The 17,750-nt window shown below is 36.1% G+C and overlaps 2 protein-coding genes across 3 annotated transcripts in view; both read right to left on the bottom strand.

Moving 5' to 3' along the window:
* The window catches only part of LOC141442244 (uncharacterized), a 4,033-nt gene extending 3,161 nt beyond the window's left edge, over nt 1-872 (bottom strand). The window contains exons 1-2 of the mRNA XM_074107175.1: nt 545-872; nt 168-242 (exon numbers count right to left, since the gene is read on the bottom strand). Of these exons, the coding sequence (XP_073963276.1) occupies nt 168-242; nt 545-625 (156 nt within the window). The 5' untranslated portion in view covers nt 626-872. The remainder of the gene's footprint in view (nt 1-167; nt 243-544) is intronic.
* Nucleotides 873-2,560: 1,688 nt separating this feature from the next.
* LOC141442138 (uncharacterized) overlaps nt 2,561-17,750 on the bottom strand; it is a 57,753-nt gene continuing 42,563 nt past the window's right edge. The window contains exons 9-17 of one of the 2 annotated variants that reach the window (XM_074107044.1): nt 16,538-16,664; nt 14,737-14,887; nt 13,812-13,935; nt 12,760-12,871; nt 8,684-8,898; nt 7,320-7,449; nt 4,462-5,475; nt 3,943-4,083; nt 2,561-3,204 (exon numbers count right to left, since the gene is read on the bottom strand). In XM_074107044.1, the coding sequence (XP_073963145.1) occupies nt 3,964-4,083; nt 4,462-5,475; nt 7,320-7,449; nt 8,684-8,898; nt 12,760-12,871; nt 13,812-13,935; nt 14,737-14,887; nt 16,538-16,664 (1,993 nt within the window). In that variant the 3' untranslated portion in view covers nt 2,561-3,204; nt 3,943-3,963. Of the gene's footprint in view, nt 4,084-4,461; nt 5,476-7,319; nt 7,450-8,683; nt 8,899-12,759; nt 12,872-13,811; nt 13,936-14,736; nt 14,888-16,537; nt 16,665-17,750 lie in introns of both variants that reach the window. The other variant, XM_074107045.1, reaches the window with a different exon arrangement.

Genomic DNA, 17,750 nt, shown 5'->3' with positions numbered 1-17,750 from the left:
GTTCTTAGACATATTTTATTAAAATCGATTAAACCGTTTTTGAGATATTGAACTTTGAAGTGACATTGTCGGGGGTTTTCCAATTTTTTTTGGTTAGGTTACGTTATAAAGGCTGCGTTAGCTTGTTTACTTTCATCCAAGCAGTGGTATAAAAAAGTTTCACTTACCCGTTCATGCTTTGTAAAAATATCATTATTATTTAAGAGATTAACAACCAAGCTTCGCTCTAAAGAATTCTCCTTCTGAAAAAGACATAAACTAGTCTTATAATATACCCTGGATATCTAATGGAATAAAAGTTATTCAATTTAATTATTTGGAATTCCTTAACTATATATAATTTAATATAGCTAATGACTGCCAATTTGCAATTCACTTAAAAATCTGTCAGCCTTCAGTTAAAAAAAATACTGACCGAAAGGAGTTGTTTAAATTCCAGCCTGCGTGTTCTTACTTACTGAATTCCATTTTCCAATAAATAAAAATTCTGCCGCTTATTTCATTAGAAGCTGTTAAAATCGCGCGTGGTAAGTTAAATACATACCTCTTTCGTATGTAGATCTTTGCCGAAGGCCGTGCTAAGAACAAACACAAATACGACGAACGCTTTCCGAACACGTTCCATTTTCGAATTCAATTTTGTAAAGAATCCACACACCCCAGCCAGGAATAAAAACAACCGAAATTAAATTTGAATCAATTTTAGAATTAAATTGATACGTTATTTTGGCGCGAAGGCGACTGATTGGATTCCGGGATTTTTGCAAATCGCTGTTGTTAAAAAACATGTGTTGCCGTTTACTGGAATTTTGTTTCATTTTTGTGATAACGAAAATAAAAAGGTGACTTTTTTAGTCAATTGAAATGCGTGCAGTTTTATGAAAGGAAACAATGCTTACTGTGAAATGGGTTTTGGTACTCGATTTGCCTACAATTTAAAAAGTGGCTAAGAACGTTTCCAGCCACGCGCAGTATAGATATTAATTTAATTAATAAATATTAAAACCAACCATTTTCTGAGACATATAGACACAAAAGTTGTACGGACAATATTGTCCTTGCATCCCACTGCTGGGCACAGACCTCCTCTCAAAACAAAAGGTTATTGGGCCTTAGTTCCCACTTGGGGTCCAGTGCCAGTTGGATTTACACACACCATTGGATTGCTTAGCAGGATTTGTAGGTTTCCTGAGGATGTTTCCTTCACCGTAAAGTCGTGGTAAATTTCGAATTTAATTTCGCACGTGAATTTCGAAAAACTTAGAGGTGCAAGACCGGGCTTGAACCCTCGATGCTCCTTGAGACCACGGCTATTAAAATTTTGTGATCGTGGCAAAGATCGTCTTGATTTTCAAGACATGGGTCCCAAAAGAGATCCAAGCAAGAAAACTTTTTTAATTTTTGTAGAATTTCTAACTTACTCGATTCTCAAGTTAGCAATTAAGGTGTTTACAGCAAAACTACAGCAGTTTGAGTTACAAAGACTGGCAATTCAGAAGTTTCCACTGCTATTGAATTAGTTTGGCGTTCTGTAGTTCAGTAAATTTCAGATTTCCAACAAGTTTCTTCAAGCTTGAGACATGAAAGTATTTTTACACTAATGAGATTTTTAGAATTCTGCAAATATTTTTTCGATCACGGCAACACCTTTGTTTACATTTTTTCCATGGGATTAAAAATCCTAGTTTAAGTTCGTAAGGCATTAAAATTCCGCATCGCCACTAGGAAAGGTAGAAAAGGTGTTTACAGCAAACATAGTCTTAACAGACTTAACTTGTTGAAACAATAACTTACTTATAAAATGCTGTTTAAAATGCCTGTATACTCGTATCACCCTTTTTTCACAAAAACCAAGCAAATATTGTAACATTAATATCCACCGAAATTTTGAGAGATCCGTTGACAGTTGCCTTTTTACGAGCGAAGGAACGCGGCAAAAGACTTGCGCCAATCAGCCACCGACAGCCAAAGAGAATGAAAATTCAAATCATCGTTCTCCAATCCATCAAAATACTCCACGCTATAAAAGAATACTGTGTTAGACTGACTGATCTACTAGACCATCCATCACATTATAGCGTAAATATTTGGAGCTAGAAACTTGAAATTTGGCAGTTACATTCCCTTGGGATCGTGGAGGTGTGCTAGAATTGAGTACTTGCACATTATGCACATTTTAGGGTTCCTTTCCTTACCTAGGTATGCTTTCACGGGTAAAATAGGTCAACCGATCGTGATGTAAGTTCATAACGGAGACAATTTTAGCAAAAGTAAACTACAAAACAGATCAAAACATCAAATCAACTTATATTTTGATTACTTCTTTAACATAGTACATCTACCCAGAAAACCATGTTACCGCACATAATGTGCGGCAACACATGCTGAGTGGAGACCCTTTTTGGTATCCTGCCGTGTCACCAAGTAATATAGTTCTAGTGCTAGTTTTAGTCTTAGTTTTAGGTGGTACTTATGGAGCCAAAATAAACCTTTCTTTCTTCTTTCTTTCTACTCTTCTCCTTCATTCATTAGCAAGTAAAAAGAAAATAAAACAACGAAACGTAATTAAAAACTTTATAGAAAGGTTCAAAACAATCATTAACAACAATATAATTAAAACCTAAACTATGTGTCTATGTATGTAACAGAGTCCTTAGACTTGATTTTGGCTCACTTATTAATATTATTCTTCTCTTAGGAGCAGTAATAGAGTAGAGATAGTACCATCGAGCTGATCTGGTAATGGAGCTAAAAGCTAGACACTGGAACTCCAAGACAGAATAATGCAACCTTACCATGTTTGGACTCGTTAGATTAGTCTCAGTGATCTTATACTAAGCGTGACATCCAGGATCTGATGATGGAGCAGGCAAGTTTAACATTCGGTTTTTTAACACGAGAGTGAAAGGGACGGTACGATACGATCCTCGAATTTCGTAATAGCCTATAGTGAATGAATCGCGAGCGTCTGCGCGCTTAACATTAAAGCCGTAGATTACACCAGAGGTGCTGATAAACTTGAGCAATTTGAGCATTCACTTGTAACGAACATTCTAGAGAATGTTACATTCTCTTATTCATTGTGTAATTTCTTCTGGCCGAAATACGTCGTGTTCCGGCGGTTCCGGGGCACCATGCCGCAGATGAATGCGACGTCGGGGACGGTGACTCAACAGGGTCACGCCATTTTGTCACCAAATTAGTCTGTAAGGTATTTATTTATTGTAGGTATGGGCCAAGTTACCCGAAATAAATGAATTTATTTATTATTATTATTACAGGTATACAAAAGAAACAGGAACGAGCGAGCATTCAAACAATACAACGTTGAATTTGATTCGAGCTCGTGAGTGAATAACACAATTTTGACAAATAGTTACTAGAGCAATCTCTATAATAATCTCTATACTCGTAATAATAAATGTTCGTTTGGCTTTATGCTTGGCTCCGTTCGTTGTTCAGATCGACAAATTTTCTGTTATAGTAGGAATTTTTTTGAGATGTCTCGATCTCGTTAACAGCCCACCTTTCGAAAAAAGCATTGTACCCTCGATCGCATAATTCTCAGTTTAAAATGAACGGAAGTATAAAATAAAATAGTTCACTGAAATAACGACTTCATTATCTAGAGCAGATAGTGCATTTAAAAAAATACACGTTCGCAGATAATACTTTTCCATGAGACTGCTTGTCTACGACGCATTCAATTTTGAAAGATATTATCGGCTACCAAAGTTTTAATTAAGATGAACTCTCTATTGTAAATAATAAAGTCGTTATTTCAATGACCCATTTTATCTCATATTTCCGTTTATTTTAAACGGAGGATAATGCACTTGAGGACATAATAGAATACAATGGATTTGTTCGACAGGTGGAATGTTAACGAGATCGGGACCTCAAAAAATTCTTACTATACAAGTGAATGCTCAGGTTTATCACCGTTATGTTCAAGAAATAAATCTAAAAGCCATGTAGGAACTTCGCCCTGTCCGGTAAGTAAAAGTTTTGTGGGTGATTGACGGGTCTCTGTTCCAAGTCCTTACGGGGGTTCAGTACTGGGCGCACGAGACGACTGTTGTCCTGAAAAAAAAAGAAAATCATTTTCAGTAGGTATTCTAAGTTTCTTAGGTCTTACTTTCTTAGTTTTAAGTTTGTCATTTCGTATTTTTACTGACTAGTGTGTCAGAGATTTGATCATTAATTTGCATGATGCTAAGGATCATTTATGTACTCGTAGGATTCATTGATGTTATCAGAACAGATAATAAATACTACTAACAACTGTGTCTAATGTGTCAAGCAGTGTATATTTTTAAATAAACACATATTTATAACTTATAAATTCAATGAAAGCAATAAGCAAAGAAAAAAAATCTATTTGACGAATAGATAAAAATTTAGATACAAAACTTTTTCGTAAAATAATACAAATGTAAATAGTACTGCAGTTTTTCCAACCTTTATCTCATTTTGACGTCTATAACCGCCTCGTACATTTTGCAGTCTTCTTTCCAGTTTATCTAACTTCTCCTGATAAAACTTTCTTCTATCCGTTCCTAAAGGATCTTCCTCGTCATTTAAATAGTAATTTCTCGTCTTCATTCTTTCCAAGTTTTTATATTTGTCTTGTCCATTAGCGTAGTTGTTGTAGTAACTATTTTCTTTAAATGAATTATCAGTTTTAACATCTCTCTGTGTCTCGTCTTTGCCAGGATCCATGCCATAAGACGTGTCTCTGTCATTTTTATTAAATATACTGTATTTACTTCTATAATGCTCGTAGTTAGGTTTTTCATACTGCACAATTGAATTCTGGCTTCTTTTAAGCGGTCTGCCAGACTCAAAATTGCGTATTGGCGTATCAATATTTCTATGGTCACCTTCGCCATATAAAGGTGAATTCGTTTTTCTCTCTATTTTTGCTAATAGTTCGTCTACTACTTCCATAGGTGTATTATTAAGTAAATCTGGATCTCCGAGCACATTACCGTAGATTTGACGTATTTTTGCATCAAACATTTCTTTGACGTTTTTCTTTAGATCGATATGTCTTACTTCTTGCTCGAGATTGTCTAATAAACTTAACAATTTAGTGTCAGTTTCTTCGTTAGAGTTTTTTATATCGAACTTTTTAAACAAGGAAGTACCGTTAAAATTTTGTATACCGAATTTCTGATGTCTTGGAACAACTGAAGCTAGTAGATTTTCCACATGCTTCTCATATTTGGCTGTAGTTACTATGAAGCTAACGGGTTTTATTGCGTTATCGCCGAATTTTTTATTTAAATATGCCGACATTAATCCTTGTACTTTGGAAAAGTCTTTTCTTGGTGTTACATCTTTTTTGATAGCGTTTGGTTTCCATCGCTGTGAATTATTGGTTGATATTGCCCTACGATCACTGTTTTGCGCTGGCAATTGGAATTTAGTTGCTCTTGTAAATATGCTTTCTTTTTTTACGAACGGAGATATCTGAAATGAAATAACAATGCCGAATTAATTTTATATTCTTTAACATAAATGCTTTATGATGAAATCCTATGTGCTGACCACTTATTTTTCACTTTCAAGTGCTCGTCTATACCTACTGAATTTAAATTTCGAAGAAGATAAATCAACGTTTGACTAACGGCCCTCACTAATGCGTGCGTTTGAACTAAAATATCAATCAATTTTAGTTAATCGAAACCTCTATTAACAAATGTAAACTCCTAATGGCATTTCAGTGGTGTTAAAGGATTAAACTCTACAAACTACCGGGGCTAACTGCCGAGTTTAATGTCTGGCTTTAATCTGAAAGCCAGGGTTTACACCGAGACGCTTCCGTCAATTTGACCGCAACTTGGAGCCACTATTGATTTGCCAACGCTGATGTTGGAAAACAGGTGGAGTGGCAAAAAATTTAAAAGACAACGCCAAAAAAACTCAATGTTGATTAAAATAAATCATGTCTAATAAATAAGTCGCCGAGTGGAAAAAAGTCGTCGTAGCCGAGTGGTTTGACCTATGGCCTCTCAAGCAGAGGGTCGTGGGTTCAAACCCCGGCTCGCACCTCTGAGTTTTTCGAAATTCATGTGCGAAATTTAATTTAAAATTGACCACGAGGTTTACGGAGAAGGAAAACATCATGAGGAAACCTGCACGTACCTGCGAAGCAGTTCAATGGTGTGTGTGATGTTCCCAATCCGAACTGAGCCGAGCCGAGCTTTATGCAGAAGTTTAATTTCAAGCTTTGTTATCACATGTTCCCTTTTCAATCTATTTCTGTGTTATAAAGTTTACAGTAGGTCATCCGTCCATCTCGTTGGTGGAGGGGGGACGTATCTGAATATCCAAAAAGTTTTAATAAAGATTTTTGTCTACCCTGAATCTAAGTGTTTATATTATAAGTTTTTTGTACTGCTTTATGGTGTGCAATAAAAATATTTGTATTGTATTGTATTGTATTTTTTCTTCTATCTCTAGTATAATCTGTTATTATTGTTTAAGGTTAACAAGCAAGCAATTTAGAGAAAATAAATATATTTGACATAAGTAGGTATTAAGACATTTTATACTTTTACAATGATCTAACTAAGGAATCCGTGGTTAAAATCTTTCGGGTTAGTCGCGAGCACCTTTTATAAGTATGTATATCGTCGCCTGGGTAGGTATGTAGGTACCTATAGCACAAGCTTTGCTTAGTTTGGGATCAGGTCGATTTGTGTGAAAATTGTCCCTCCAATATTTATTTATTTTATAGTAAGTATTCTGATAATTAGTCGTTTTGCTACCACAAAATGTAGACATTTTACTAGGAAGTCGTTTTATGATCTGGCCATTTTAACTATTAGGGCCTTTTAAGACGTAGACTTTGCACGAGGTAGTCTTTCCGCGATCTAGTAATTTTGATAGTAAGCCATTCTGAGATTGAGACTTTATGCTCGGTGGTCATTTTGCTACATAGTCATTATCCGACGAAGACTTTTTGCAGCTGTGGTCGTTTTGCGATCCAGTCTTTATGCGGTTCAAGTCGTTTTGAGAATCCAGTCGTTTTGATACCAACCTAAATATCTAATGTTAAAAAGTCGACGGTCAAAATATCGAAAATAGGTTAGTTTAGGTTAGGTTCGATATTTTGACCGTCGATATATTTTAACTATGGATATTTCAATTTTCGATATTCAGATACGTGCCCAGTGGAAGTCCTACGCTGGGGGATATGACCGCATTCGACTCGTCTGCTGTCCGTTTAATGGCATGTCCTTTACTCGAACGAGTTAGTCTTTCTTATATCTTAGCCACCCAATTATTATATTAAATCGAACATTATTTACCCTATTCTGTTGGACGTGACCGGCACGCCGTTCCGGAGATACTCCGGCCTGATAGCTCTTCCCGGGAATTACAGCCTTTTTATTGAAATAGCGCTTCCTGACACCTTTGAAACGGTTGTTATCCATTGCGCTGTAACGTAAAGTTATATTTGATATACAGTGTAAGTAAGTAACGTATTTCTGTAACTTAACCAAATATAATAAGATTTGATTAGTAAACTAAAATTTTGACTGTCAACTTTCTAACAAAATTATAATTGCCAGCAACGTACAGCAAAGTAAATTGACACGTAAGTAAGTGTAAAGGACAGCCGTCACATACTTTTGATTACTTGTCATTTTGCTTTGCTGTACATTGCTGGTAATTATAATTTTGTTAGAAAGTTAACAGTCTAAATTTTAGCTTATTAATTAAGTTGGGAAGCCGTGGTGGCCTAGTGGTTTGACCTATCGCCTCTCAAACAGAGGGTCGTGGGTTCAAACCCCGGCTCGCACCTCTGAGTTTTTCGAAATTCATGTGCGGAATTACATTTGAAATTTACCACGAGCTATGCGGTGAAGGAAAACATCGTGAGGAAACCTGCACAAACCTGCGAAGCAATTCAATGGTGCGTGTGAAGTTCCCAATCCGCACTGGGCCCGCGTGGGAACTATGGCCCAAGCCCTCTTGTTCTGAGAGGAGGCCTGTGCCCAGCAGTGGGACATATATAGGCTGGGATGATGATGATGAATTAAGTTAAAGTCATGGTTAAGTTACATAAATAAGTTACTTTAACCTCCCTTAAAAAAGACCGGCTGCTGGTGACACACATTTTTTTTAAACCCGAACAAGATTTATTTTACAACTATACATAATATACCTACCTACCGCATAAAACACATGAAATCAAAAAAAGTTAAAAAGAAGGTAAAGATTTGTTTGATTATTTTTTTTTTTAAATCTCATACACAACCGGGTGTCTAACCCCTATTAGTACTTACTTAAATTGTTGACTCATTCAGAAGTTACTTTACGGAGGTCCATAGTAATGATTCATTACTAGTGAACCAACCTTTAACCTTGTTACTCCGCGAACACACGTGCAAGTCAGTTACGTCTCTGTGTTACCATATAATATTATTATGCAGTTGTATTTTTTTCGTAAATAAGAATTTCATAAAAGTGTATAAGTAATTTAATGTGATTGTAATAGCTTTAAGATAAATTTTATTAATTATATAAAAGTTGCCCTCTTGTATAAATATTGTTGTGCCCAACAGGGTCCATGATGATCACATGCCCTTTGTACATCTGTAACATTGTGGAAGAGCAATAAAGTATTGAGTATTGAGCACATATTGAATATTGAATTAAATTTTCTTACCCTATGCGTTTGTTTAATTGAGACGAAGCCATGTTTAATCGAGATTGCGGCAAGTCTATCCGTGGTGGTGACATGTTCATTCGAGCTGGTGACATGTTCATACGAGCCGGCGACATGTTCATACGAGCCGGCGACATGTTCATACGAGCCGGCGACATGTTCATACGAGCTGGCGACATGTTGATACGAGGTGGTGACGCTATTACACTTGAACTCTAAAAATAAAATGTACAAATAGATGCAAAATAGAAGAATATCAATATTAGTAATATCTATTTATTTCACATAAATCCAATCAATATTAGTCGACTTTTTTGTCTAAAAAATATTAAACTAATGTTTTTCAAACTTTTGTCAAGACGCGTGCGACCCTCTTCGGTTTTAAAAATATTTGGCGACCTCCCACTTACTAATATTTTACGTTGATAATACAAACATTGAATAATCATGCACCATGCACAACAACAGTGAGAGTATTTTTTTAAAGTTTATGCGACCCGCAGTTTGAAAAACACTACATTTAGGTATCAGCCTGAATAAATATTTTTCTCTCGTATGTAAATAGCACTGGCTTTCAATTGAGGATAAAAGAGCTCGTTATTTCGGCCCTTTTAAAAAATATGGTGCTCAAAGAAAACTATGTGCCTGTAAGTGCAAAATGATAAGGTTGGAGTGAGAAAAGTTTTTCCATGTCAAAGTCTTTATGACATTGACATAAGATTGATTTTAACTTGGCCTGTGTAAAAACGTTTTTCACTACATGTATACACTCTTATTGCGATATCTTCAAAGGGGAGAGGAATAAAAGGAGAAAAAAAGGGTCACACAAAAGATATAATTTTGCATGAAAATTAATACATTAGGGCCTTAGGGTATTTTTATAAAGTCAAAGAGCGAGTAAGAGATAAAACTTTTTTTTTGAGGAGCAACGAACGGAGCTAATTCTGTATAGCGCGAGAAAGGTCACTCTCTACCTCTAGTCAATGGGCGGGCATTTTGTACTACTACGGGTGCCCCTTATTTCGCATAACATTAATTGTCCAAATATGAATTCGCATAACATTTTTGGCATAATATAACATAAAATTGAACTTAAATAATGATAAAAAGCATAACATATGTTAGTAATTAATGAATTCGCAGAATTGAAATATGCATAGATAACATTATTACCTATAACTTGAATTGTAATAAAATGAATTCGCATATCAAGCGAGTGACCTACTTAGCTGGGTCAGGGCAAAACCGACTCCGTTAAGTTAGGTTTAGGACATTAGGTATTTTTGTAACAGCCCGATGGTACATATTTTCACATTGTTGTTCACTCCTCAGATCTAATCTTCTATATTAATAATTCGTCCAGGGGTACGGTAGACTCGAACGAAATGCACATCAAATTGAAGAGCGTAAAAAATTAGTCGATCCGAGTCGACAACATATATCCGCAAAAATTCGGATTATGGAGAATTTCGTTAAATTCTAATGGCACTGACAAACAAACCGCAGTCGCCATCTTGGGTAGTTAATAAACGTTCCGTTTCATACTAGCTAGCTTCTTAGATACGGCTCGCCTTCAACACATCGCGTGCGTCACGCCAAAAAAGTATCCATTACAAAGAACTGTGACTCATGTGACTGTGTAAAACGAAACGTCTTGCCGGAAAACTTGAATGGATCTTATCAAAACTCAAAACTATCACCAACTACCTTCAACTATAACTATCTTCAGTTGTTGACGTTTGTTCCGAGTCGACAACTTGTAGGTAGAAAATTCGGATTTAGCGAGTATTTTCAATAAAAAATGGAATAAATTACTGAGTATATATAATGGCGTTGCGAAGTAAACATGTCAAAGTCATCACATCAAAGTGGCGTGAGTGTCACGTCAATCACGTGTCACAGGTTTGCATTTCGTTCTCCATTGTGACCTTTTAAGGGCCCACACACGGTACGATTCGTCGATTTTCATCAGATCGATCGTACAGACGGATCGTACCTTATATGGGGCCTTTAGGTCTAATTTCTTTGATTATGAGACAGACATACGTAGTCGGTCCCAAAGTTCTGTCACTGGCACATTATTTTTAAATTTAAAACATGATTTTAAGAAAATTTGATTGAATTCCATTTTTGAATGTTTGTCAATTATTTTAAAACAATAAACAGTCATTCGCTGCAATTTCTCACGATGGAGTGGACGTTGAAAGAAAACCGAATAGCTGTTTTAGCATTGCACGCTGTGGGCACTCGCCAAGTACCATTTTCAAGTTGCTCAAAAATGTAAATATAACGCTTAGGTTTGTGTACCGTACGATTGACAGGTACAATGAAGTCTCCAGTGTTGAGGACAAGAAAAGAATTGGCCGGCCTCGCTCCGTACAAACACCAGCAGTGATCAAAGCCGATCAAGGCACGCATAGCAAGAAATCCTGTCCGAAAACAGAAGTTGATGGCTTTGCAGATGGGTGTCAGTAGAAAAACCGTCAAAAAGGTTTTAAACGAAGATTTTAGTCTGCGAGCATACAAAAAATAGAGTGTCCTCTGGACTTTAAAATTTGGCAGGTCTTAGAGGGGAAGGTCTGTGCTAAACCCCATAAAAATTTGGAGAGCCTGAAGTCATCTTTAAGAAAGCAGTCGCTGAAATAGACATAATGGTGCGTGCTGCGATAGACGACTGGCTGCGCCGATTAAGGGCCTGTATTAAAAACAAAGGAAGTCATTTTGAATAATTTTAAATACTTAAATTTATTTTTTTATTAAATGTACTTTAAATTGGTATATAATTTATTAAAAAATGATTGGTATTTTGTTTTTATCATTATTTTCATTTGTGACAGAACTTTGGACTGACTACGTAGTTATTTGGGCAAATAAGATTAGGAGAAATATCTACTGGTGAAATACGATACGTAGGTTAGCCGTTAAAGTGTTTGTGATAATAATTAAGGCTGGGAATATACGTCAGATTTTTCGATAAGTACGACAGTCTTTACTGGCAAAAAATTTTTCAAACATATTATTATGAGTCTACATTTTAACCCGAGCGAAGCCGGGTTTTCATCTAATTAAGTAAATAAAACAATTCATCATCTCAGCCTATATACGTCCCACTGCTGGGCACAGTCCTCCTCTCAGAATGAGAGGGCTTGGGCCGCAGTTCCCACGCGGATCCAGTGCGGATTGGGAACTTCACACACACCATTGAATTGCTTCGCAGGTTGTGCAGGTTTCCTCACGATGTTTTCCATTACCGTAAAGCTCGTGGTAAATTTCAAATGTAATTTCGCCCATGAATTTATAAAAACTCAGAGGTGCGCGCCGGTGTTTGAGTTAAACAATTTAGGCCATTAAAATAATCATTTTGTTTTTATACTGCTTAATATAATGCAAAGTAACGTTAGTAGTAGTAATGCAAAGTAACGTTATGCTTATTAATTTCATGCCAACTTATCGTTATGCGAATTAACGTTATGTGGATTAATAATTATGCGAAATAATATTATGACAATTTCAATTAGGAACATTACGTCATGCGAATTAACATAAACAAAATATACATCGTAGTCTACGAGATGTTTCTTGGCACATAGATCTTTTATTTATTTACTTATTGGCTTTCATTTGATAGTGATATAATCCAAAATAAAAGGCGCGTTAATATTAACCTTGGATGAAATATGACATACTTTAAAATGTAATGCCCTAGAGTTTTGAGTTTTGTCACTATCGAATTAAAGCAGCGTATAAAACTAGCTGTTCGTCTGTGAAGGTGAATTTCCACCGGCGAGGCAGCACTAGGCGGGGCCCAACGAGAATTGAAATTTGTATGCATTCTCGCGCGTGCGCCGTGGTCCACCGCGAGCGCCACCATACAAATTTAAATTCTCGTCTCGCCTCGCCGGTAGTAAATCACCTTCAGAATTCGTACCCGTGAAAACTGTACATTTTTCCGGGATAATATGGGACACGGGATTGGCAATAGTAAAAATACGTGTCCAATACTTTCTGATAATCAAATTGACGGACTTAATATAATACTATTTTATTTTCACCCAAGAAACTACCCAGTTGCGTACCTGCACTAAGAACGCTGGCTTCACTGTAGAATAGAAATAATTCGCTTGAGGATGAACAATGTTGAAGATTTCAAAAGAATTATCACGCCGGATTCCAGTAATGTTTCCCGATCTGAAACAATAATTAAAAATGAACGGAATCAAATAAAATGATAATCACGTGATTTAAATAATTTTTGCCGCCGTATAATTAATTTTGTCTAATTTTTCGACGCTTTCGATTTATTTGTGGTGAATTGGAATAATTAATTTTAAGGTTTTGACATTTTTTGTAAGAAAATTTATTTTAGCTTCATCAATACTTTGATCGATCAACGTAGTAGAAAGTGTTGTTATGATATAACCATTTTAATGACAGTTCCTCAAAAAATATATCAGTTATCCAATATTTTATGCGATGTATATTAGTGATGCCGTCTCTATTTATTTTGTTGTATTATTAATAATAATATATTTTTCTTATTATTATCTATTAAATATTAATTATATGTCACATTATAAAACAGCCCTCTTCCCCCTTTGCAATGTGTGCACATTTCTTCTAAAAATTTTACAAAACTCATCTCATCAGTAAAATGCAGTCTAAAGTACTGAAGTTTGTGTGTTGTTATTTCAAAGAGATTTTACGCCCTCTTCCAGAGTCCGTATTGCCTAACGTTTCTAACGCTCGCGATCGCAATCAAATGATTGTTTTTGTATGCGAAATCTGTCTTTTTATTGCGATCACAAGCGCAAGAAACGCTAGGCAATACAGCCTCAGGTATCAGACTTAGTTCCGATGACAATAATACAATAATCTAGTAGTGAAATTTTGTTGTTCCAGTAAGGGTTGTCTCCGCAGGACGAAACTCTTCAACCGTTAATGGTATCGACTTGAAACATGGTACGGGTAGGTTTTTGTTTTTGTACAGTCATCAAAATAATTCAGACTTTTAATTTATTTATTTATCGTGATATTTACAACAATGTGCTGGCTCGGCTGTGCCGAGGAAATGAATACCTTTTGGCCAGACATCTCTTATTAGTTCTGCGTTTTCACACCCCTTACTTACCCTGCGTGGAATAATTTTTCTGGTGGTGCATCTTCTACTGTGATGATTGGCAGCAAAACGACTGCTGGTTCGCATCTTCCGTCGCCTAGGTTACACGTCTTCTCATTTCCTGTGACAGAAATGCCTAATCGAAGGTAATAATAGAAGAGTGGGGTGGCATCGCTCGCTATCGCCAACCACGAAACCTGAACTCCAGCTTTGCGGTGTGGAAGCCAAGAAGCGAAATCACCACACTGTTTAAATAAATGGTTTGGGACTAGGTAGATCAATTTGGATACTAGGTCAAACTATGCAAAGCTTGTACTATGGGCACTAGGCAATGGTTAAAAATACATAAATACATAATTTAACGCCCCCAGAACAAATATATTTAGTATCTAGTCTGAATGTTTTCAGATTTTTTGTTAGTCATATATTTTTTTCCCCGCCGAAACCGTAAATTTCTCAGTATTATAATTTTATAGAAAACTGTTGGTTACAATTAAATTCAGAGAAAAAAGAGTTTTGACAAAGAACACATTATGACAAACATTATTTATGACTTTCAACAATTAAGCGAGTCAATGTGGATCCTTCAAAATTACTGCAAACGATCACTGCTCAAAGAAAATAGGTTTAGGAACCAACCACCTTAGGAACCATCCACAAATAAAGGAGAGTAAACACCGCTGCTCAAAATACGGAGACGGTGCGCAATCACAGTGACGTGTCGTAAGCGTCACAATTTTATCACATGCCTACCGCCACTCAAAGTACGCTTTCGGTGTGGATCGAAGTGACGTGCCGAAAAATTTCATGACTTTTCCGCATGTTCTCCACGCAAAGTCGTGACGTTTGCATCACGTCACTGCGATTCCTTACCGTCTCCGTATTTTGAACAGCTGTGTAGTCGCTCCTTTTAACTTTTTATAACTAGAATACGTACGTCTTTCACTTTTTACGCAGAGGCAGTCGGAATCCTCGTCAAAACCTGGGGGGCAGCCGCACGTCATCGTCCCTCCTGGAAGTGGTTCCGTCTCAAACACCTTCTTCCCCTCTTCAGGCTGGCCGGAGAAATTACACACTAATTCCACGGCCTAAACGTAAAGAAATAAAATTTCTGTTCAAAAATGACAGTCGCCATGAAACTAAATACGTTACTTTTTTATTTTTATTTTATTTAATTTTTACAATTACACAGTGTATACATGAACACAATTTTCGCCAAACTGCATGACAGTTTGTTGGCGAAATGAAACACTCAAAACACTCATCATCAGTCACTTTGAACATGAAACTACCGTGAGACTCAGTTATATTTGATGAAATGAATCCGAACTCACGTCTTAAATCTTAGATCGAGATTAGCTCGACATGTTTCGGGCTAATTCGTAGCTCTTCCTTAGTGTAGCAATGCGACTCGGCAACACGCGACTTCAAGTAGGTACAGTCGAGTTCATAAATTTGTGAGCAGAAATTTGATCAAAAATATATGAACACGCTTCTATGCCGTTAACAATAGAATCGTGTTCAGATATTTTTGATCAAAATTTTGCTCACTAGTTTATGAACTCAGCTGTACTTGAGTGCGCGTGTTGCAGCAGTCGCGTTGCTCCGAGAGGAAAGGCTACGAATTAGTCCGAAACATGTCGAGCTAATCTCGATTAGGTATATAGGTGTGAGTTATCCGGATTTATTTTATTAAATTTGCGAGGCAATTTAATTAATTTAAATAAACTTTATTTTGGGTGCGTCCATAATGTTAGTAGGTGACAATAATAATAACAAAGGCAAAAATGGGCGTTTTTAAAAAAAGGGTACCCTTTCATTTTTCAAACTTTGGAAAAATATGGTTTTTATACTCAGAAACAAGAGCAGCAGTTGATTCCGATCGTTTAAAAAAATGTCCCCATTTTTTCATACAAAATTTTATGAGTCAGTTTTGCACGGATATGTAAGTATAATATTACTTAATTTTTTCTAATGGCTACGGAACCCTATTTTGGGCCTGTCCGACACGCTCTTGGCCGGTTTTTCTTAAATGAAATGAAATAAAATGAAATGAAATATTTATTTATTCACAATGAACATTATGGTTAGATTGTTATATTATTATACGTAGTATATTTCTTCCCATGTCATTTTCAGCCAAGTTAGGCATGTGAAAATCTGAGGTCGGTGATTTAGTCACCCAGTCACAAATAGGGTTTTTGACTCAGTAATTATTACCTAATAAAATTGTGTTCGAGGCATACAATAAATTTATATATTGTATCGCAAACATATTAAGATAAAATTTATTAATGTCATAATTATACTGTATATAATATGTAAAGTAAAATCATGGATTGTTAAATAAATTTCTCTAATAATAAAATAGAACAAATGTCACTAAAATAAACAAATCCAAACTATTTACATTATTTAAAAGTTCCTTGATAGGCACTGTAGAAACATTTTTCAGTCAGCATTTCGCGTAACTTGGTTTTAAATTCACGACATGGTAATATGCTAAAGGCGCTAGGTAATTTATTAAAAGCGTTGGCAGGCCTCCCACCAGGTGAAATGACGACATCGTGGGAGTTGCGGGAAACCGGTGGTTGCAAGTGGCGAGTTGTCGTTCATTGTGGCGTTCTAAGGGGGAGGCCTTTGTCCAGCAGTGGACGTCTTCCGGCTGATGATGATGATGATGAATTTATTAAAAATGTTTATACACATGTTTTGAAGCCCAAATACGAAGAACTTACATTGAAAATGACAGGGGCGGAGATAAAGCCGTGATAGGCGATGTAGCTGGATATGCCGCATCCGATGTGCGTTGAGAATCCATGGATCATCGTCAGGTATACTCTGGCTTTGAACAGTTCCTTTTCCCTGTAATTTATTTAACTGTATCATCACGATCAACATTTTTATAATATATTTATATTAATTCACAAGATTTTGTAAATTCTAACCACAAACACGTATTTCCTATTCTATGAAATCATGTAGATATTTTGTCTCTACAATAAATTTTATCATCTAGGCCTATTTTCTATACGTTTCACTGTAGGGCACAGAATACCAGAATGACAGAGCTTGGGTCGACACTCGATCATCTGGATGGTTTCCTGACGATATTTTTTTTCAAGTTTTATCCTAGATAGCCTATCCATTTTGGGGCGATGGCGGGATGAACGAAACTACAGTACGATTACTTGGAGTTACAGATGGGCGTGCCTTCAGTAAATTTTCAACTTTGACGTCATACAAATAAAGCCATTTTTAGGGTTCCGGAGCCAAAATGGCTAAAACGGAACCCTTATAGTTTCGCCATGTCTGTCTGTCTGTCTGTCCGTCCGCGGCTTTGCTAAGGGACTATCAATGCTAGAAAGCTGTAATTTTGCACGGATAGAGATGTAGAGAGTATAGAAGTATCGGGGGGAGGTTTTTGTTCAGCAGTGGGATAGCAATTACGATAGCCAAGATTATTGCTAAGACAATAATAAGATTATGTCAACAAACTAGTTTGATTTGTTATGAACGTCAAAGTTGAATATATATTGTACATTATATTTCATAACATTAGAATTATCTTGCTATCATTTTGATAATAAACGATTGTATTTATTTAATTTAAAAGTAACTTTTCAAACTTACCACCTTCTGAAAAATTTACGGTTAGAACAATAACATTACTATTTAATTATTTTAGAGTCATCTTAGTAAAAGCACTTATGTTTCAGGCATATTACATCTCAACATTACCAATATAAATACGTTTATCAGATTACTACTTTACCACGATTAAAAAATCCTGATAAAGATGCAGGGGTATCCAATCAAATTAACCCACTAGGTACCTTTTAAAATATTTTAGATTAATTTAGGACTGATCCTTGACCAACAGTGGTCTCTTGGACAGGCTCAGAGTCACGTAACGTGCTATGGAGAGAGATATGCTCGAAGCTTTGATAA

The sequence above is a fragment of the Choristoneura fumiferana genome, chromosome 25 (genome assembly GCF_025370935.1).
Source record: "Choristoneura fumiferana chromosome 25, NRCan_CFum_1, whole genome shotgun sequence".
NCBI classification, from domain to species: Eukaryota; Metazoa; Arthropoda; class Insecta; order Lepidoptera; family Tortricidae; genus Choristoneura; species Choristoneura fumiferana.
Note: the sequence above shows the minus strand (reverse complement) of the source record. Positions and strands in the feature narration are given on the sequence as shown.